The 21,646-nt window shown below is 38.8% G+C and overlaps 2 protein-coding genes and 1 long non-coding RNA gene across 9 annotated transcripts in view; 1 reads left to right on the forward strand and 2 right to left on the reverse strand.

Moving 5' to 3' along the window:
- fnbp1l (formin binding protein 1-like) overlaps nucleotides 1-13,447 on the forward strand; it is a 51,254-nt gene extending 37,807 nt beyond the window's left edge. Inside the window, exons 11-17 of one of the 3 annotated variants that reach the window (XM_081605996.1) lie at nucleotides 1,502-1,516; nucleotides 3,214-3,323; nucleotides 3,395-3,527; nucleotides 4,306-4,400; nucleotides 5,532-5,713; nucleotides 6,758-6,795; nucleotides 7,913-8,922. In XM_081605996.1, the coding sequence (XP_081462122.1) occupies nucleotides 1,502-1,516; nucleotides 3,214-3,323; nucleotides 3,395-3,527; nucleotides 4,306-4,400; nucleotides 5,532-5,713; nucleotides 6,758-6,795; nucleotides 7,913-8,053 (714 nt within the window). In that variant the 3' untranslated portion in view covers nucleotides 8,054-8,922. Of the gene's footprint in view, nucleotides 1-1,501; nucleotides 1,517-3,213; nucleotides 3,324-3,394; nucleotides 3,528-4,305; nucleotides 4,401-5,531; nucleotides 5,714-6,757; nucleotides 6,796-7,912; nucleotides 8,923-9,490 lie in introns of those variants that run through there. The other 2 variants (XM_081605994.1, XM_081605995.1) reach the window with 2 other exon arrangements.
- A 59-nt stretch (nucleotides 13,448-13,506) lies between these two features.
- The window catches only part of bcar3 (BCAR3 adaptor protein, NSP family member), a 107,647-nt gene continuing 99,507 nt past the window's right edge, over nucleotides 13,507-21,646 (reverse strand). For all 5 annotated transcript variants that reach the window (XM_081605984.1, XM_081605983.1, XM_081605985.1 and 2 more), the window contains 8 exons: nucleotides 21,503-21,637; nucleotides 20,515-20,646; nucleotides 19,880-20,430; nucleotides 17,385-17,500; nucleotides 17,137-17,308; nucleotides 16,487-16,598; nucleotides 15,723-15,926; nucleotides 13,507-15,465 (listed from right to left, as the gene is read on the reverse strand). In XM_081605984.1, the coding sequence (XP_081462110.1) occupies nucleotides 15,287-15,465; nucleotides 15,723-15,926; nucleotides 16,487-16,598; nucleotides 17,137-17,308; nucleotides 17,385-17,500; nucleotides 19,880-20,430; nucleotides 20,515-20,646; nucleotides 21,503-21,637 (1,601 nt within the window). In that variant the 3' untranslated portion in view covers nucleotides 13,507-15,286. The remainder of the gene's footprint in view (nucleotides 15,466-15,722; nucleotides 15,927-16,486; nucleotides 16,599-17,136; nucleotides 17,309-17,384; nucleotides 17,501-19,879; nucleotides 20,431-20,514; nucleotides 20,647-21,502; nucleotides 21,638-21,646) is intronic.
- LOC145551391 (uncharacterized) lies at nucleotides 19,175-19,873 on the reverse strand. The gene is made up of 2 exons (XR_014087196.1): nucleotides 19,526-19,873; nucleotides 19,175-19,445 (listed from the first exon to the last, which is right to left on the reverse strand). It is a non-coding gene; the product is annotated as an uncharacterized LOC145551391 (long non-coding RNA).

Raw genomic sequence — 21,646 nt, forward strand, 5'->3', positions numbered from 1 at the left:
TTTATTTAATTTATTAAACTTTACTAACTATGATAAACGTTTTGAAAGAAAATGACCCAAATCTTGTTCCTATTACTGAAATAAATTTGTTCAATGGAGCCAAAAAGGTGCAAAATGTAAAGGCGTATTTTGGCCATTGTAGATGTAAAGAAAAATTTAAAAAATAGAGTAGCAAATTTCCCAAATAAAACATTTTGTGAGTAATCTCAGAAATTTTCTGAAATGGAATTTAAAATGGTGAAAATTTGTAACTTTTGAAACTGAGAAAATTCGAAAAGTTGAAAATTTTTGACATTTTTTCTAGATTTCTGAGATGAATCCCAGTTTCTGAGTTTTTTTGTGGAAATTTACTTTATTATTATTATTATTCATCTACAATAGCAATACAATTTTGAAACTACAATAAATATCCATAAAAAAAAAAATCAGGTTTCTGTATTTGCCTGATTTTTGTTTTTCTTTTGGCCTTTGGTTACTTTTGCCTCAACACTTTTGGCCCACATGACAAACAACAGCTTGCAGACATCTTGTTTTTTCTTGTTTTCCGCTTTTTGATTCATTTTGTTGTTTTTGTGTGATTCTTGTCTGGAAGACGGAGGTTTGGTCCAATCAGAGCCGCGGATCCCTGGTGGCTGACGGTGTGTTGCTGGTTTTTGGGTTGATGTTTGCTGTGTTTTTGGTTCGCTGCTGCATGTGGAGAGGCGATGAGCATCATTTTAGAGATGCTGGTTTGGCTTCAGCCTGCGGTTCTGTCTGTGTGCTTTAACACGTCTGAAAGCTGAGAAAACGGCTTTGAGCCTCAGATGGTTCAGCATAAACTGGTGAATAACAGTCGGACTCAAGAGAAATCTGGGACTGGATGATTTTCATGGCTGCAAAAAATAGTTTTTATTACATTAAAATATGCAAATAAACAAATAATCCTTTTTTTAAAATAAGAAACATTTTTATACCCAAAAATGAACATCATTCATGTAGTGAACGCTGAAGCAAAGGATGAATCTGCAGCTAGAAGAGCTCAGCCGTGTCTGCTCGGCTTATTACAGCTGATTTATTAATTGTTTTTTTGGATTAATCAATTAATAATTAGCAAAAAGTTCTTATAATAGATTTTTTCTTTTTCTTTTTTTACAGAATTTTAATCAGTTGAAGCTAAAACAGCCACTTGGGAAGTTCTGGGTAGAAATTGACATGTTTTTGAGTCTGTATATTCTAGTTAACGATTAATCGATTATTTCAATTAATCGATTAGTCATTGCTAATCGTTTCGGCCCAAATATTACTATTACATCTCTATTAATAAATGCTTTTTAAATTATTTATATCATTTGGTTGTTTTTTAATGTTTTTAAATGCAAATATCATTTTTTTAACTCAAGTTTCTGAATATTTAGCAACATGGCTTAAATTTGAACACAAACCGATTAATTTTTTTTGTTCATAATTTTCACTGAAAACTAATCAGAATGTTTCTTTTCTTACTTTAACGGTTAACGCTCAGTGGTCGGCCAAGATGGTGAGTCAGTGTGTTGGTGTGTAAAGTAGTAGGAACTCCATTAGTGTCGACACAACGCCAGTAGAGACCCAGTAGTAGGAACTCTGTTAGTGTCGACCCAACACCAGTAGAGACCCAGCAGTAGGAACACTGTTAGTGTCGACACAACGCCAGTAGAGACCCAGCAGTAGGAACTCTGTTAGTGTCGACCCAACACCAGTAAAGACCCAATAGTAGGAACTCCGTTAGTGTCGACACAACACCAGTAGAGACCCAGCAGTAGGAACACTGTTAGTGTCGACACAACGCCAGTAGAGACCCAGCAGTAGGAACTCTGTTAGTGTCGACCCAACACCAGTAAAGACCCAACAGTAGGAACTCCGTTAGTGTCGACATAACGCCAGTAGAGACCCAGCAGTAGGAACACTGTTGGTGTCGACCCAACACCAGTAAAGACCCAACAATAGGAACTCCATTAGTGTCGACACGACGCCAGTAGAGACCCAGCAGTAGGAACTCTGTTAGTGTCAACACAACGCCAGTAGAGACCCAGCAGTAGGAACTCTGTTAGTGTCGACACAACACCAGTAGATCTAGAGATTCAGAAGCTGCTGCACTTTTTCAGCTAGAATAGTTCCCCTGTAAAACAGACACACAAAGTGTTTTATGTGTCAAACTAAAACAATAAATTGCAGAAATAATACTTTATTCATCTATAAAGGAGTTTTGCATTATAAAACTTTACAGCAAGGGTGTCCAAAGTGCAGCATGGGGCCATTTGCCGCCTCTGGATTGATTTTGTGTGACCCATAATTGAGACAAATTTGGTTTCAGAAACTTTTACCTTTTCTTTCAATTAGGATTAAACTACGGCACACAAATTGAAATCTTTTGACTAAAATGTCAGATACAATACCTGTTAACCATTTGTTCTGCTTTTCCTTTAATTTCATGGTACATTGGTCTAGGTGTGTCACTATATGACAGTCTTTTTTCTTGAGGCTAAAAGTAGTCCTTACCATTTATGAAAAAAATAAGTAAATAAATAAAGAAATGACCAAGTGACAAATCAATTAATCACATGCTGAATTACAAAAACGCAATAATTTCCACTGGCATTATTTATAATTTTTCTCTTTTGACCTCAAAGTGCTGTAAAATTCAACTACATAAATCAATATAACGATAAGAACAAAACATATTTAAATGTATTTAAACGAAAGCATATTTGTATTTAAAACAAAGCTCAAATATACTTCATAACTGTTTGAATCAATGCCAAAGAATAAAAATGGATCACAAACATTTAAGCTTCTCGACAGTCTCAGCACTCCGTACCTAAAACGGTAAAACAGCAGATGATTTTTGCCCATGTTGCAGAAAGTTTGCACACCCCTTTACCTCCTAACTGTCCTGACTGAACAAATTAAAGAAATTTTTACATGTTTAAACCAAACGTCTGACACTATTGGTGTATTTTAATGTGCTGTTCTGGCGCAGAGTTACCAAATACAGCACATCTATGTCTGTGTCTTTTTAAAAAATTACATTTTAAGTCAGTTCAGTTGTGTTTCTGTATCTGTGTGGCTCATACTAAACCTCAGGTATCGGTATCAGAAGTGTATAAATGGATCGTTGTGTCCCTGTGTGTACACACCAACACTGCCTGTAGCGTTTTCTGTGATTATTTGTGATTATTTGTGTTTTCTGATCGGCAGGTTCCGTCTCTGGAGGATTTCAGCCACTTGCCTCCTGAGCAGAGGAGGAAGCGGCTGCAGCAGAAGATCGACGAACTGAACCGGGAGCTGCAGAAGGAAACGGATCAGAGGTGAGAGGTCGCCGGCCGAGGCGTCAGGAGGAGCTGCAGGTCCGGCTGCTGAACCTGTTGGTTTCTGTCAGGGACGCCTTGAACAAGATGAAGGACGTGTACGAGAAGAACCCGCAGATGGGCGACCCCAACAGCCTGCAGCCCAAAATCTCTGAGACCAGCTGCAACATCCAGAAGCTGCGCTCAGAAATCCACAAAAACGAGGTTTGACAGATTTTTCTGGACGATAAATTCTGGGATGCACCGATTTACTGGCTGGATGATTTCCTTAATTTTGGAGCATCGATGATCGACGGATGCTTGTATGTGAAGCCGGTCTTATCCACCGATCTCATATTCCTCAGTGAATGTTTAAAATCAGCCTCTGTGCTCCTCTGCTGTGCTGTGAGAGGTTTTCCTGATGTTCAGACCTGACCCGGCCCACCGGGTCAGGTCTGAACATTAACATCAGTCTAAGTGACTTTCTTGCAATATTTAGTGACAAAATTTCAGATTTCAGACAAAAAAATGTTAACGGCAAAAATAAGTTTTTTTTTTAAAATTGGTAATTGATGATTGGCCTGAAAACTGCAATCGGTGCTGCAATAAATAATAATGTTGTTGTTTTGAGACCATTTTCATGTAAAATTACAGTAATAATAATGCAAGAACACTTTCTCAACAATCAGTAAACTTTAATTTCTAATGAACATTTAACACTGGAGCTGGAATACTTTTACATAGCCAAGATAAATAAACAAAACATCAGATGAAATGCATTATGAAGTTTAAACAAAACTGTCCTTCAAAATAAGAAGAATGAAGACTTGAAGTAGAAAGAGATCATACAGATGAAAATTCCTCAGCTCGTTTTAATTTATCGTGTTATTAACTGGTTTATTGCGACCAGTTGTTTGTTTGTGATGGTGGAATATGACGCGGTCCTCAGCGTACGGACAGATCATCTGAATCATTCTCGGTCTTTTCGTGGTTCTCTGTGCAGACGTGGCTGTCGGAGGTGGAGGGGAAGCAGAGCTCCAGAGGAGACCGACGGCACAGCGCAGACAACCACCAGCACACGCCTCAGGGCAGGGAGAGGTGACCAGCCAGCCGCCTGCCTCTTGATCACCATCAATCAATTAAATAATCCTCAACTAATTTAGTCATCGATTAGTCTGGAGTTTACAAACTAAAAACCCCCCAAAAAAACAGGCAATTTGCTGAAAAACAAGTCAGAGCAATAATTAACCAAAACTGTTCAAAAATATAAACATTTTGAATTTTAAGATAACAAAAAACGTATATGTTCTACACTGAAACCCCTTAAGCAGCAGTTTTAGCTTCAGTCGGTTCAAATACTGTAGAGAAAATGCTATTAAGCACATTTGCTACCCAATTATTGATCAATGAATCCAAGAACTAATCACCAGATCATCCTTGCACTGTATTGATCTCACATGTTGATGTTGGGATATTTTTATCTGTAGCTTCCTCCTTCGCTATAAATGATCAAGTGTCACATATTAGGCAATAAAATGTTTTTTATTTGAAAAATGAAGTGAATTATTTATTTTTTGCATCTTTTAATGTATTTCTAATAAGTAGTTGATTACTAAACTAGTTGACTATTATTTTACGATCACGATTAATCTGATTATTTGTTTCAGAACTAGTTCCTAGAAACTGTGGACAGTATAAAAAGAGCCAGTGTACTGCTTTTGATTTAGATTAAGACTTTATCCCCCCTCTTTTTATAGCATTTAATTTGAAGGATTTGATTTTAGTAGAAATATTTGAATAAATCAATTTAAATTAAAAATAGATGTTTCTAAATATTTTTATTGCGTGTTTGAATGGGGACAAGTGTTGAGATGGACCATTAACAACATTAAGGCAATAAAACAACATAAAATAAATTGTCATACATACATAGCAGAAATCATAATATTAACTTAAAACAGACCACGTTAAAAAATTATATAAAATTAAATATTTCTCATTTATCTCCACAAAAAGACTTTAATTACAAAAAGTAAATCACAAAAACAATCATAAAATAAAAGATGTTCAGTATTTATAAATGCACACACAGCTATTTATTAATACTATTTATTATCAGGACGTCCTGGAACAACCGGCCCTTTAAGAACATTCCTGATGAGATCAGCAGCCATTTTCTTTCATCCAGCGCTGTTTAAATTACATTTTTTTGTATTTGTTTCCCATCAGCCCGGAGGGCAGCTACAACGACGACACCAGCCAGGAGCATCAGACGCCGCATCGCACGCCGCAGCACCGCCCCGCGCAGCCGGCCCAACCCAACCACGACCCGCACGAGTTCGACGACGAGTTCGACGACGACGACCCGCTTCCCGTCATCGGACACTGCAAGGCCCTCTACTCCTTCGACGGTAACTGCTGCAGTTCCTAGCGTCGCCACCAGGGGGCGCGGCCGTTTTCTCTAAGTAATATTCTGTTCAGATCAGGAAGCGGATCGGCGGAAGTTGTGGTTTGTAGGTAGTTTTGTGGTTTTTATGAGTGTTAGCACTCTATAAGACTGGTAAGTTACAGTTTGTTTATGTTTAAGAAGGATCATATGTGTATTTTATTACTTTGGACATTTTCTGTTAGCTCAATTTGCCCAGAATAAGCTAAGCTAAGCTAAGCTAGGTTTGACTCTAAAGTGGTGAATTGTATCATGTTTAGTTGCTCTATTTTACTTTATTTAACTTTAATAGTGAGTGAAAGATAAAACTGGAGTAAGGAGTGAGAAGATTGTTTTATTTAATTTACCAAATATAGCTGTTATAAGGGCCTTTGGGCCTAGTGGTAAGGCTTAAAAGACAAGTAATATGATTAAAATATTTCTAGGTTACAAAATGATTATTTTTGTCACGTGGTCCAAAATCAAATCAAAAGTAAATAATAATAATAGAAAGATTAAAATAAAAACAAGCAACTAAAGATTTTATTCATTTTTATTTTTTTGTAGAAAAGTGATCGTTATTCATTGTAAATCCCAAACTTTCAAATACTTTTACACATTTTCTGTACCGAAAGAAATTTAATCTGGTTTCCAAATCCTTTTGAGCATCAATAAACACATTTATTCAGTTACAAGAAAAACATTTGAGTTATTTTCTTTGAAAACACTTATGCACCAAGTTTAATAAATTAAATAAAAGCTGATTTAGGCACCACAAAGTTGGTTTTCAACTTTGATTTTTTATAAAAGTTTGGTTATAAACAGGCAAATACATTTTCTACTGTAAGGAAATGATTTGTCATATTTTTACCCTTATTGCAAAGTTTGCTTTTAGACACACCTGGTTTTGGACAGAATCGGTCAAAAGTAACTTTTTTTTCCCCAGACTTTTGAGTTTTTAAAGATAAATGTTTGAATGTTTGTAAACGTAAGCAGCGTTATTCTGATGATGTGTTTCTTTGTTTTGCAGGGCAGAATGAGGGGACTCTGACGATGGCAGAGGATGAGGTAACTGTTCATCAGTTCTTTGCTTTGTGACGCAATGGCGCCATCATGTGGTCTTCTGTAAAACAACACGCCTGCCGCGTTTTAGCCTTCAGAGAACTAAAGTGACTTTTAACCCTGCAAAAACACAAATTTTATTTCAAGATTTGTTTTAAATTATTTACATCATTCCCTCGTGCATTTATTTATTAAACATGTATGTATTTATTTTAGTTACTTACACAGAAATCTCCGCTTGCTCCATCCATCCATCCATCCATTTTCTTACACCCTTGTCCCTCAGTGGGGTCAGGAGGTGCTGGTGCCTCTCCAGCTGGCGTACCGGGCGAGAGGCGGGGTCACCTGGACAGGTCGCCAGTCTGTCACAGGACAACACAGAGACACACAACCATGCACACACACACTCACACGTAGGGGCAATTTGGAGAGGCCAATTAACCTGACAGTCATGTTTCTGGACTGTGGGAGGAAACCGGAGTACCTGGAGAAAACCCACCATGCACAGGGAGAACATGGAGACTCCATGCAGAAAGACCGGGGCCGGGAATCGAACCCAGAACCTTCTTGCTGCAAAGCAACAGCTCTACCAACTGCACCACTGTGCAGCCGCCTCTCCGCTTGCTCATTTGAATTTAAGAATATAAAATAAAAAAGTCTGAATTAAAAATGGAGAAAGTCCCTGAAATATTTAAATTGGCTATTTATTATAAATTATTTGGTAGCATATTAATCATTTATTTATTTAATTTTGAGTGAAACTGCCTTCACATGTAAGTGCGACTGACTTAATCTGTCTGTCTAACGGATAAATGTGGGATAAAGTTCCCAAAAGTTAAACTGAAGAGCAGCACTACTTTAACATACTTTTACTCTAGTAAAAGTAAAAAATATCTGTCAAGTATGAGTAAAAAAGTATTTGGTAAAAAGTCGAGTCAAGCACCGAGTAACTGATCAGATTATGAATCAAACCCTGGAATAATTTACTTTATTCCAGTTGCAAGTTTGAAAACCAGTTGGGTTCAAACTGGACGCCTTGTTTACGTTTTACTGCAATAAAATACTGAAAGATTTAATGTTTATTTCCCTGCTCATAGCGGCCATGTTGGGGTTTTTGTTGCAGGTGCTGTACATCATCGAAGAGGACAAAGGCGACGGCTGGACGCGGGCCAGGAAGCAGAGCGGCGAGGAAGGCTACGTTCCCACTTCCTACGTAGAAATCACCATCGAGAAAAACAGCAAAGGTGCCGTGACGTACATCTGAGGCGCCGCCGCCTCCTGTCTGTCGTTGCCTCCATGTTTGCCTTTTAGCGTCAGCGTGGCGCCGCAGCATCCAAACGCCGTCCGTCCCCCTGGACCGGTGCTGGGAGGGACAAACGGGACGAACCTGCTGAGCTCAGTATCAATCAGATTATTTTAGAAAACGTTATGTAATATATTAGAAACTTTTTATTTCATATTTTTTGGATGAAACAATCAAGTTCCCTGATTTTAAGCTCTTTTTGTGTTGTGCATTTTTGCACTTTTTTGTTATCTGTGCCATCCTGCCGGTTTGTCTTCACTAATGCAGTTTTTATGCACACGAGTTCATTTCATGCAGTTTTTTAAGAAGTAAAATATAATAAGATGACTTTTTGTGCTTTTCTTCCTGCAAACAATCCCCACCACAAACTGAGCTGCTTACATCAGGAACGTTTTTTATCTTTGTTAGATTTGCAGAGTTTTGTGCAGCTAAGTTCTGACCTCATGTTTTCTCTTCAATAGTTAACAACATTTAAAAACTTTAGATACTTTCTCTTAGCGTTTATTAATAATTGTACGAAATTCTGATTCTTCAAGTTTCTCGATAGAAGTTGCAGCACAAATGAACATTTCCTTGTTTTCTGCAGAGTTCACAGTTCAGTTTGTGCATGAAAAGGAACAAACGAGGGTTTAGCCTGGTGGTTTGGTGGGGAAGAAAAGCAACATGGCCGTCTTTTAGGATCTGGTTCAGTAAGAAGGATGTTTGTATGAAGTTTGCAGGATTATTTCAATAATTCAGATTTTATTCTGCTGTGTTTCTTTTTGGTTCGTTCCAAATCCAAGCTTTTATTGTCTGTTTGGCATAAACAAATTAAAATATTTGAAAGAAGATGTGGTGCTTTAGTTTGTGACTACCTAGCTGCAGCTGCGTTTCCATTACAAATGTGTGCAAAACTGTCGATATTCAGCAAATATTGGGGAAAAAAAAGCCACAATTTCACAAGTGAAGTGTTTAAATTAAATAAGCGCAATTAAATTCCCAAGTGAAACATGTTTGTTCACACAATAGTTCATTAAAAATCATCCTCCTGCCACTTCCTGTTGTCGTCGTCTTTGTGGTTTCCGGCAGTAGTAACATCCTTTTGTTGATCATGTGACTTGTATACGAAAAAAGTTTTTCCTTTGCGGTTTAAGAAATACATAAATTTCCTTAAAAACTCATTTTAGCACAAAACTTTTTGTTCAATTTTTTCTTTTTAGAATTTGGCGCGTTTCCATGAAGCAAATTTATTTTTGAAATGTCAAATTGTGCATTCATCTGGTTAATGGAAACGCAGCTAGTGTTGCAGAAAACTCTCTGAAAGTTTAACATTTTTCATGTTAAACACAATATTCTCCCTGTTGAAGTTTTTAAGTGCGTTTCTGTTTGTAACGGTTTCTCTCCTCTTCGTGGCTGCAGGTTCCTGAGGGCTGCAGAGTGGCCAGGCGATTTGATTGGCTGGTGGAGGGCTCACGCTGATAATGATTGGTGGTGGAGGCTGGGGGGGGCGGGGAGAAGGAGGCCCTGCATGTTTCTGTGCTGCCATAATCAGCAGAAAGTCAGATTTCATTAACGACGCCATCTTTGTTTTCGTTCAGTTGCATCCTGATTCGCTCTCATGGTTTGTCTTTTAACGCATCAGCATGAAATTATGAGACGGTTGTTCAGACGGACTGAGTCTCCTAACTCTATCGAAGCCTTTTCTCATTAAAGCAGCTTTTATTTTGTAATTTTACATCTGGATTTGAGCTGAAAGTGCAAAAACATTGAGAAACAAGCTGCACCATCTTTAAAACATGGAGCAGCGTTTGCACATTCCTGATCGACATTTCCTCCAACAGGAAGAAAATAACTTTTAACGAGAGTCTCCTCTGTACAGGAGAAGATTAGGATCACTGAAAAAAAGGAATTCTGGCTTTAATCTCATAAATTTGAATTTAATCTCTGAATTTTGACTTTTTGGAATTTAATCTTAGAATACCATAAAACTCAGAATTGTTTTTAGAATTCGTAATTTTTTCAGAATTCTGAATTTAAGATCAGAAATATGATTTTAATCTTATAATTCTAACTTTTTTCTTATAATTTTGAATTTAATCTCAGAATTCAGATTTTCTTTCGGAATCTTGAATTTAATTCTGACATTAATTATTTTTTAGTGGCCCTAATCTTCTTCCGTACCTGTGATTGTTCAGCAGAGAGCCATGTCGAGTCCCAGCAGCGCCCGGACTTTGTTTAAGCCGTCCCGGTCTGCTTGCTAACACCATCAGTGCTGCTGTGCTCCATCTGTGTCCTGTCATCATCTGTGCTCTGTTGGTGATGTCTGCCTGCCTGCCTGCCTGCCTGCCTGAGCCACTCTGCTCCTCATGCCTGCCTTCATCCTCACCAAGTCGCATGTTTTTGAAGTTTCCGTTGATCGCCACGTTGTCTAATGAAGCATGATTCTTTAAATGTTTGTAACTTCTCAGAGATCATTAGACAGACAGCAGGACTCAGGTGAAAACACAATCCTTCCTCCTCCTCCTCTTCCTCTCTCTTTGCCTTTCCCTCCTCCGATGTCGTTGCGCCAGTCGACCAGCAGGGGGCGGCCTCTCCTCCAGCTGGACTTCAGCCTTAGAAAACCTTCATGCTGTTTTCATCGTTGACAGATTTTTACACACTACATTTCCCATCAGCCACCTGGGTTCATCCTTCACCCTCCTGGACTCTCGACATCAGTTTGTTTGTGAATGTTTCGACACGCGCATCATGTACGGAAAGCCAAGTAGGCCAAAAATCCGTCCGTGTTACATGCGTCATGTTGTTTTTTTTCTTTAATCTGTTGAATTATTTGTACATTTAAACATCTGTGTCATGCTGAATGTGTTTCCATGGTGATTGTTTTGTTCCTCGGAGGCGACACGGTTTGAAGAGATGCACTTTGCCCTGAAACAGCGTTTGAACCTGATGAATGAATGAATGATGTGATTTTTGTTTTTCTGAATGACCACTAGACAAACAAAAAAATATTTGTTTTGTACTCTTTTTATTCAAAACACTTTATTTTTGCATGATTTGTTTAGATCTTTGATTCATGACGGTATGTCTGAGACACTAATGGACGCTTCAGACTTTTGAGGAATAATCTCTAACCAGCAGCCGGCCGTGATTCTGTTTCTATGACGAAGCTGTGAAATGTGCATTATGACGCTGTAGATGTTCTAACTCCAACTTCCTTATTTTTGTCACTTCACAGCCTCCATATCTCCAATCAGGGCTTAAATTTGCTTCTCTGTTGCCTTTATGCAAACTTTAACCTTGAAACTTTTTCTTAAACATGCAGAAAATTTAAATAAATTAGCTTGGAAATAATTTTACTTTATTCTACTGACTTCTCGCAGAATGAAGCGAATTAAAAACGTCAGTTTCTGCAGCTGGACGGATTAATTTAATGCATCTTGTTGCAATTCAAGCAATGACTTTGTGTTTCCTTACTTACTTTGTACACTTAAAGTACGTAACTTTAATTAAAAATGTTTTTTTTTCCCCATATTTGTTGAAACAGTCATGTAACAAACTTAACAGGAAAATATCAGGAAGAAGCTGTACGATAGCACAGCGTAAAGGCTGTGATTGACAGCGCTAAGCCCCGCCTCCTGGTTCTGATTGGTTGTGTATAGTTGGCACTGGGAGAAGACGGGATCTCTTTTTTTTCAGTTTTCCTGTTTCATAAACTGTCACAAAATGGTGACAGTTTCAATAAATATGTAATAGAATTTTTTTTATAAAATTAAGACACTTCAGCTTTAAGCCCAAAGTTTTTCTCGCCCGTCAGGTTTGGATCTCGATTCATCAAGACGTTTGTCTTAAAACATGTAGACAAAAAGACATTTTAGTTTGTATTTTATGTATTAAAGTACATTTTGCTAAATATTTACACCCTTGTCAAAAATTGGTTGAAAAATATTTAGCATTGCAGGTTTTTTTCGGTAATGATTTCATGAATTTTGGGAGATCGGCGATCGCCCCAAGCAAAGATGGAACTTTGTTGGGATATTTGGCCAAACTGTGAATCGTCAGGCCAGAAAACTACAATCGGTGCATTTCTAGTTTCCACTGATTATCTCCGTACCATCACCCTAATCTTTAGCTCCCTCCACAGATTCTTTAGTTAGGACTCTAAAATCTTACTACTGCCTGCGAGAAGAGACACGTTTACAGATTAAACGTCCAAAACTGTAAATCTGAGTTGGGTTGAATCGCTGTGGGGTTAATTGTAACCTCGTTTCTTTAATGCTGAAAAAGCATTTGCATAATTTTGTGTATTATAATGCAGTGAAACCTTCCATCCTAATTATTTTTAAAGCTTTTCTGTGTTTTAATATCTTATAAATCATTCCTGACCTAAATGTCTTCCAACTGAACAAAAAGTCCAAAGATTTCCACGTTTTTGTTGTGTGAAAGAAAAAAGAAGAAGCAGGGAATGTTCTGCATAAAAACCCGAGAGAAGAAAATGTTTTTTCTTCTGGTGTTTTTGGAGAAACATTAAACTTTTGTTTTAAACGTATAAACCTGCAGTAAGTTCTGGTACTGGAAGCCACTGTGATCCTGCAATAAACCCGACAAATTATCTGTCTGGTTCTGCTTTTTTCTCCAAAATCCTGTGAAAACTTTGAGACGGCGGCGTGCGAGAGCGTGTAGAAAAAAAAAAAAACAGGAGAAAATCACCAAAAATGAAATTCTGAGATTAATTTCACAAATTTTCTAGAATTTTTTTTTTGAACAATTAAGTTTCAAAAGTTAAACATTTAACAAAATGGAAATCAGAAATAAAAAAATATGAGAGAAAAAAAATTAATGAGATTTATCAGAAATTTTCTAGGAAAAAGACATTTCTGAGTGAAAAGTTGAAAATTTTAAGATAACATGGAAATTTGTGAGTTTCAAAAGTCAAAAATTTCAAATTTTTTAACTGCATTTTCCATTTTTTTCCTAACCCCCCCAAATTTGGTTTATTTGAACAAATATGTGACTTTTCAAATTCAAAAATCACCTTTTTCTAGAAAAGAATCTGACACTAAAAAGTTCTCACTTTTTTCTTCTTTGATTTTTCAAACATCTTTTGTGGAACATTTCAGACATTTTTTGGGTGAAATTTACTCCAGTTTTTCTGTCTACAATGGCGCCAACACGTCGCTCAGCACATTTAAGCCTTTTTCCAGTAATTAAACCCAGAAAAATGTAAATCTGTTCTCCGTATGTTGTAACCATGGCAGTACTCACTCTCCATATTGTGCACATTTTTTATTTTCCTTGAATGTTGTCGAATACTTTGAACATAATTCTCCTTTTCCTTGATGAAAATGTCGCTCTAATAAAACAAACATAAAACCATGAGAGCATTTTGTGTAAAAGCAAATATTTTGTCATGCAACACTTCATGGAAACCAGATGAGTTCAGATCATAAACCGTATTTATTGCATTTTACAACATTCATAATATAAACATTAAAATTAACTTTTTTACAGTCAGTCTTAAAATATTTACAGTCTAATATGTTTTAAATATGTACAGCTTGAATATCACAAAGTATTTTAGTGATTTTATTTTTAGTGAATTAAATAAAATCTTCATAGATACATGTGATTTTTGTTCAGTTTTGACTTTTTAAAAATAATTTTACCTTTTTTTTGGTTCCATATTTTATAAGAACAGCTGACAGCCATTTCCACTGCGTCGCTACTTCATTTTTCTCCACTAAAACTAAAATCCTGCACTAAATTTAAAGAAAAAAAAACAGAAATTAATCATTTATTCATATTTTTATTCTGTTGATCAACTTTAAGTGGATTTCAGACGTTTTTCTCCCCATTTATTCACAAAATCAGGGCTCATATTTTAGCCAAGAGATGAAAATTGATAATACTTTTTGGGGAATTTTGCCAAATGAAATGGGTTCACTCACACCGTAGCTCTGTAAAAGTTGTGTTTTATACGGGTAATTAGTGACAAATGCAGATAAAGACCCATCCTCTATTATTGGACCGGTCCTGTCCAGTGTATTTTGCATTTTAACTTTTTTATCAAGCAAAGTTTTGAGAAAAGTAAATAAAATCGAATGGAAACGTTGATTTCGACGCGCCAGCACGTCATCCACCTTCAGACAGTTTGCATCATATCAACTTAATTTATAATAGACTTAGACAAGACATATAAAACTGCAGTTTTAACAATAATTTGGTTTTCTGTTTATTTTTTGTGAAATTTCACCTCTTGGTTTATATGTCTGTAGGTTTTGTTGGTGAGTTTGACGTTATTCTGGCCTTATGATCCAATCTTTTCTGCAGAAAAACATTCTGTTTCTCAGTGTATTATCTGTAGCTTTAGTTCTCTATGGGGGACTGATCCTGCCAAAATTAATAATAAATATAGAAATAAATGGCTTGATAAAGTAATTAAGTATTGCATAAAAAAGAACTTTCCCATTTATTTGACTATGCAGTGTAACGCAAGTTAATATTTGTCATTTTCAACAGTAGTAATTTAACAGAAGAAAAAAAAAAAAGGAAAATAAAATTAATTGTGAATAAACGAAAAGGGAAAATGCAAAGACAAAATGTTACAGGAGAAAATAAAACCAAATGTGTGAAAAAAAAATTACAGTAAATTTAAAAATTACTAAAAAAAAATGGTTTAAAAAAAATAAATATTAACCAAAAGTGACAGTAAATTAAAAAATATCTAAGGAAAGAACAAATAATGAAATAAATGAAACTAATAAAACAATAATATTGCAAATAAGACTTAAAATGATAACTACTGGTCATAAAGTTAATACTGTTGAAAATAACAGCACACAATAATAAAATAAGCCAGGAAAGTTTTTATACTTTATTTTTTGGATGCAACTTTTGGCAAAATTACTGTATTGAGCCATTTATCTACTTCTACATTTATTGCCAATTTTGGCAGGACCACTCCTCCATACATTTGTGATCTGTTCTATAGATCCCATCAGTTTCTGTTTTAACCTGTCGCTCTACAACAAACCTTCTTAGTTTTAGTATTAATGCAGTTTTTCCTCTAAGACGTTGTGGTAAATATTTAATACTGGATTAAATAACAACTGACCTGATCACTGAAGTCGCTTTACACAGAAACATGAAACACAGACCAACGTTTTTGTTTTGAGCTGCTTGTGGCTCGGTGGGTTGAGGCTTTGCTCCGTCCTCTAGTTAGTCCTTTAGCTGTGTTTTGGTCACAGGCTCCAGTTTCCTTGACAACGCGGTGAGGATGAGGTTGAACTTGTTGTAGCGATCTGATTGGTTGACGGCTGCTCCGCGGCTCCCCCAAAGCAGCCGCAGCTGGAAGTCCGTTTTAAAAACTTCCAGCAGATCTTCGTCGAACTGAAACCCTGAAGGGACGGAAACAGAAACAGGTCGAGGGAAGTCGGACGGGAAAACGGGAAATGGAACGAAACGCTCAAAACGACTTCAAATCAACTGGTGTCAAACGTTTGTGTCATTTTAAAGATTTGTTTCCAGAGATCTCATGGAAGCTTTATTTTTATATATTTAAAATGATAAATTTGTGCTGCACAAAGGTTTGACACCAATTTTGTGAGATTTGAAGAACTTGACTCAGGTAAAATAGGATTTTATTTTTATCTACCTTCCAGGATCTTCTCTGCGTTGGACGTGTAGCTCTGAGCGTTGTTTGCGACGTCGCGCGCCGCCTCCAGGTGGCGCAGCATGATGTCACATCCCTGGTCGCTGGTTTCCCAGAGCTCCAGCCCTTCGGGCGTGGTTGACGGTCGCTCCATCAGGGTGAGCAGAGGCAGGAGGAGGGGGATGCAGACCACAGAAGGAGAGGAGGCTGGAAGAGAAAGTTTAGGTCCTGAAAATGTTCCGTATCATATTCAAATGTGACCCGTGATGCTTCTTTGAACAGGTTAAGATAGATCTATGGTGTCACAAATGTGTTCTTTACAAAACATGGTGAAAATGGCTGCAAAAATACAACCGTACATCTTTGAAAAGCAGACATGGGGCCCGCTGCACAACCAACAAGAATGCAGAAAGTAGTTTCTAAATTGTAAGACAACAAAACTCTCGTCTTTTCCAGCAGCCATTGTACGCAGCAGTAAAATCAGCTGACCAAATGTGCTGGAGATCAGCCTGAGTTGCTAGGTAACGGACAGAACTCAGCTGGGGTTGCTAGGCAACGGCACGATGCGACTCAACAATCAGGAGGCTTCTTTTTTCATTCACTCGTTTCCAGAAAAGACTTTTCAGAGGCAGCAGAAACCCAAACGGAAGAATAAAAACTAGAAACAAGCTACATTAGTGAGACAGGTCTCCTTTAAAACGCGTTTCGTCTCCTTCGCTCAGAGCAGAAAACACTCCGAGTCGCTGAAATGCCTGTTTTCCTGTTACCTTCTCCTTCATACAGACTCTTGTAGAAAGGCTTGAGGATTTTCTCGTAGCTGACGGCGTTCTGCGTGTAGTTCCTCCGTAGAGTCGTCCAGGTTTCCTCCAGGCGGCTGATCTGGACCAGAAACAACAAACAGCAACTCAGAGGAAACACATGTTGGCGCCCCCTAGAGGCCGACTGGACCAGAAACAACAAACAGCAACTCAGAGGAAACGCATGTTGGCGCCCCCTAGAGGCCGACACAACCACCGACGGCACATTCATCTTCCTGAACGTCTTTTTGGCTGAGTGTTCGGAAAGTTTCCTCCAAAAGCTCAGACGTTCTCAGACACGCAGAGGAAGTTTCTCATTTCAAAAAGCAAAAATTTTAATTTTGAGATTAAATTTGGAAATTTCTGAGTTCCAAAAGTAAAAAATTATCTAGGAAAAAATTCATATTTTGACTTTAATCTGAGAAAAACATGGAAGTTTCTGAGTTTCAAAAGTTGAAGATTAGCTGGATGAAGAGTAAAACTTAGACATGTTTTGGTTATCGGCGTGAAACTGGAATGAATTGAACAATAAAAGAGCCGTGAAACGTAAAATCATCAGCATCCTAAACGATGATATTTCATCGTTTCCAGTCCGGAGGTGGACGTCGTGTTTCCGCTACCTGCTGCATGTCCAGGGCCTTCATGAGGGCCGTGAAGGCGAACAGATCGCCGACGGCGTTCTTCAGCACCATGGCAACCAGGATGATGCGATTCAAGGTGGACGCCCGCTCCTCCACGGTGCCGGTGCATCCCAGAATGTCCACGGCGACGCCGACCGCCATGGTGTGGTGCCTGGGGGACGGATTCTGGTTACGTTCATAAAGACCCCTCACCAATGAAAACGAGGCGCCGCGGTCGCCATGGTTACCGTTCCATCAGGTCCAGCCTCAGCTGGCGGCCGTGCGGCAGCGTCACCAGCTCCAGACCCGAACTAACGCCCATCCGACCTTTGACCTGAGGAGTCACGCCCAGGATCCGCGCCACCTGAAGCAGCAGCAACGGTTTTTACAAGAAGCTCTTAAAAGAAACTCAATTATTTTTTATCACCCAGTGGAAAAACATCAGCGTCCATTTTGTTGGGTTTATTTGACGCCACAGAAATTTCACTCCATTTTCTGACAGAGAAACAAAAATCAGTAGTAATGGCAGTAATGGTAGTAATGATAGTAATGGCAGTAATGATAGTAATGGCAGTAATGGCAGTAATGATAGTAATGGTAGTAATGATAGTAATGGCAGTAATGGTAGTAATGGTAGTAATGGTAGTAATGGTAGTAATGATAGTAATGGTAGTAATGGTAGTAATGGTAGTAATGGTAGTAATGGTAGTAATGGTAGTAATGGTAGTAATGGTAGTAATGGTAGTAATGGTAGTAATGGTAGTAATGGTAGTAATGGTAGTAATGGTAGTAATGATAGTAATGGTAGTAATGGTAGTAATGGTAGTAATGGTAGTAATGGTAGTAATGGTAGTAATGGTAGTAATGGTAGTAATGGTAGTAATGATAGTAATGGTAGTAATGGTAGTAATGGTAGTAATGATAGTAATGGTAGTAATGGTAGTAATGATAGTAATGGCAGTAATGGTAGTAATGATAGTAATGATAGTAATGATAGTAATGATAGTAATGGTAGTAATGGTAGTAATGATAGTAATGATAGTAATGATAGTAATGGTAGTAATGGTAGTAATGGTAGTAATGATAGTAATGGTAGTAATGGTAGTAATGGTAGTAATGGTAGTAATGGTAGTAATGGTAGTAATGGTAGTAATGGTAGTAATGGTAGTAATGGTAGTAATGGTAGTAATGGTAGTAATGGTAGTAATGGTAGTAATGGTAGTAATGGTAGTAATGGTAGTAATAGTAGTAATGGTAGTAATAGTAGTAATGGTAGTAATGGTAGTAATGGTAGTAATAGTAGTGATAGTAGTGATAGTAGTAATGGTAGTAATGGTAGTAATAGTAGTAATGGTAGTAATGGTAGTAATGGTAGTAATAGTACTAATAGTACTAATAGTAGTAATAGTAGTAATGGTAGTAATGGTAGTAATAGTACTAATAGTAGTAATAGTAGTAATGGTAGTAATAGTAGTAATGGTAGCAATGGTAGTAATGGTAGTAATAGTAGTAATAGTAGTAATAGTAGTAATGGTAGTAATAGTAGTAATAGTAGTAATGGTAGTAATAGTAGTAATAGTAGTAATAGTAGTAATGGTAGTAATGGTAGTAATAGTAGTAATGGTAGTAATAGTAGTAATGGTAGTAATGGTAGTAATGGTAGTAATGGTAGTAATGGTAGTAATAGTAGTAATGGTAGTAATGGTAGTAATGGTAGTAATGATAGTAATGGTAGTAATGGTAGTAATGATAGTAATGGCAGTAATGATAGTAATGGCAGTAATGGTAGTAATGATAGTAATGGCAGTAATGATAGTACTACTTCAACATGTTTGACGTAAAAGTAAAATTTGAGTAAGAGCAGAAATACTTGATGATAAAATGACTCTAGTAAAGAAAAGAAGAGCAAAAAGATCCTAACGAGTTACTGAGTTAATGTAACGAGTTACTGAGCTTCTCTCTTCCGTTTCTTCTTGTCTTATTCTTTCATTATTTAATTCATTTCTTTTTAAACTGTCGTTTCTTCTGGATTTCTATCTTTTCTTATGTCCAACATACCTTTCTTCTGTTCTTTTTCTCTTATCCTCCCTTCCCTTTTTTCTACTTCTCTTTATGTTCTAGCTTTATTTTCTCATTATGTTCTTTCTTCTTTTCCTGTTAACTCATTAACTCAGTAACGAGTTACTGAGTTAATGTAACGAGTTACTATCAACTGATGCAGCTTATAAGACAAGAGGCCAAAAGTATTCATACCCCCAGATGTTGAAGTATTTCTATTCTTACTTGCTCTGTAAACAGTGTGTGTGTACCTGGCAGTCAGCCATCAGCAGGTGTGTGTGTGTACCTGGCAGTCGGCCATCAGCAGGTGTGTGTGTGTGTGTGTGTGTACCTGGCAGTCGGCCATCAGCAGGTGTGTGTGTGTGTGTGTGTACCTGGCAGTCGGCCATCAGCAGGTGTGTGTGTGTGTGTGTGTACCTGGCAGTCGGCCATCAGCAGGTGTGTGTGTGTGTGTGTGTACCTGGCAGTCGGCCATCAGCAGGTGTGTGTGTGTGTGTGTGTGTACCTGGCAGTCGGCCATCAGCAGGTGTGTGTGTGTGTGTGTGTGTACCTGGCAGTCGGCCATCAGCAGGTGTGTGTGTGTGTGTGTGTGTGTACCTGGCAGTCGGCCATCAGCAGGTGTGTGTGTGTGTGTGTGTGTACCTGGCAGTCGGCCATCAGCAGGTGTGTGTGTGTGTGTGTGTACCTGGCAGTCGGCCATCAGCAGGTGTGTGGCGATGCTCTGGTGGTCGTGGCTGAGCAGCAGCTCCTTCGCTCTCTTCAGCACCGCCATCTCCAGCGGTTTGTTTTCAGGCGGCAGCAGACGTGACTCGAACTCCGCCGGCCTGAACGCCGACTCCGTCTCCAGAACCGGCCGCAGAAACCCGCACCTCGCCTTTTCTTCCTCCTCCTCCTCTTCCTCGCTCGTGCTTTCCAAGGCGGCGATGGCGTGGTGGTAGGAGCTTCTGTCGAGCGTTTTCTGGCCCGCCGCCTCGCCGCCGGTTTTCAGCCGCTCCACGTAGCTACACGACGTGGGCGGGTTCTGCGACGTCTGGCGGTCCCGGTCCGGTTCCGGTGGGCTGCAGGACCGGAGGTCGGCTGGGCGCGGATGCAGCCGTTCCGTCCTTCCTGACGCCAGCTCCGAGTCCGGACACTGGACAACTCCAGGAGGAGAAACCACGGAGCTGGACGGACCGCGGGAATCCGCAAGAGGAAAATGTCGAAGCTTCTGGGGCTTCACAGGAGGAACCGGCGGAGCTGCAGAAACACATCCAGCTGTGATTTTTACACTGAAATACTGAATAAATGAGCTACGACTGTGGAAAAACACCCAGTTTTTACCTCCACTCCTCCTGGAGGAAGCCGGGTTTTCCCCAGAGGGAGGCATGAGGGGCAGCCGGGTCAGGGGCACTTTGCTCGGTTTGGGAGGCGGCTTGGGGCAGAGCTGGCTGTCGGAGCCGCGGATCGCTTGACCTGCAGCGACATTTAGATTTAATATGATCAACAAAACACAACTTGATTTCAAGAGTAAATTTAAATTGTCAGTAATATTTTGACCCTCACAGGACATTTTACAGCCTTAAAGTGAGACTAAACATTTACTTCAGATCTGAACCAGAAATGTGTCCAGAACTGGTTTAGGGAGTCCTCACACCTGATAGTTTGGTAGATTCGGTTCAATTTCGGTCCAAAATTGCAACATTTGACACATTTTCACACTGCAAACAAAGAATACCCGTTATAAAGCCTGTTCCTCTTCTGGCCTGTGGGGGCGCTGCAACAAGAACAACTGAAGGAAACGCTCAGCGCAACTTCCTTCTTCACCAAATGTAAACCAAAATGGCAGTTGTAGGATTTCTCTTTTGCCGTTGGTAAAAGACCAAGAGTCATTTCTCCCGCTAGCGTTAGCCTCGCATGTTCGTTTTGGTTGTTTTTACCCAGAATGCCCTGCGCTGCAGTCCACTTCCTGCTTTTGGAGCTGTCTCTTTACATATGGATTCAAATATTACTAGAGTTCACTTCAACTGAACCGAAAGCGTGGTCTGTGGGCGAACCAGAACTAGCTCTGTTGGCTGATTAGCGTTCACTGCTACTCAAACTGAACCGGACTATCTAGGCAAACGGACCGGAGTTGGTTAAAGCGAATTAACCAGGGCTGGTGTGAATAAACCCTTATTTTTAGAAATAGTGAGTTTTGGGTTTTCTTTTGGTTTTTTGTTTTAATTTTTAGCTCTGTGTGAGAGCTAAAAATCAAAACACTGCTATTACTACGTAAAACAGTAAAAATATATTTAGTTTTATTGAGAGCTCATATAAAATGTCTGCTTACCTGCTAAAGGTTCTGCAGATCTACGCTGGGCTGATGGGCTCAGGACCGGCTCACTGCCGGTCCGAAACACCGGAGACTTTGGTCCGGGGCTGGTGAGCAGCGGGTCCACGGACTGCTGGGGCGGCTGTTTGGTTCCTACGGAGG

The sequence above is a fragment of the Poecilia reticulata genome, chromosome 4, assembly GCF_904066995.2.
Source record: "Poecilia reticulata chromosome 4, P_reticulata-male-v2, whole genome shotgun sequence".
NCBI classification, from domain to species: Eukaryota; Metazoa; Chordata; class Actinopteri; order Cyprinodontiformes; family Poeciliidae; genus Poecilia; species Poecilia reticulata.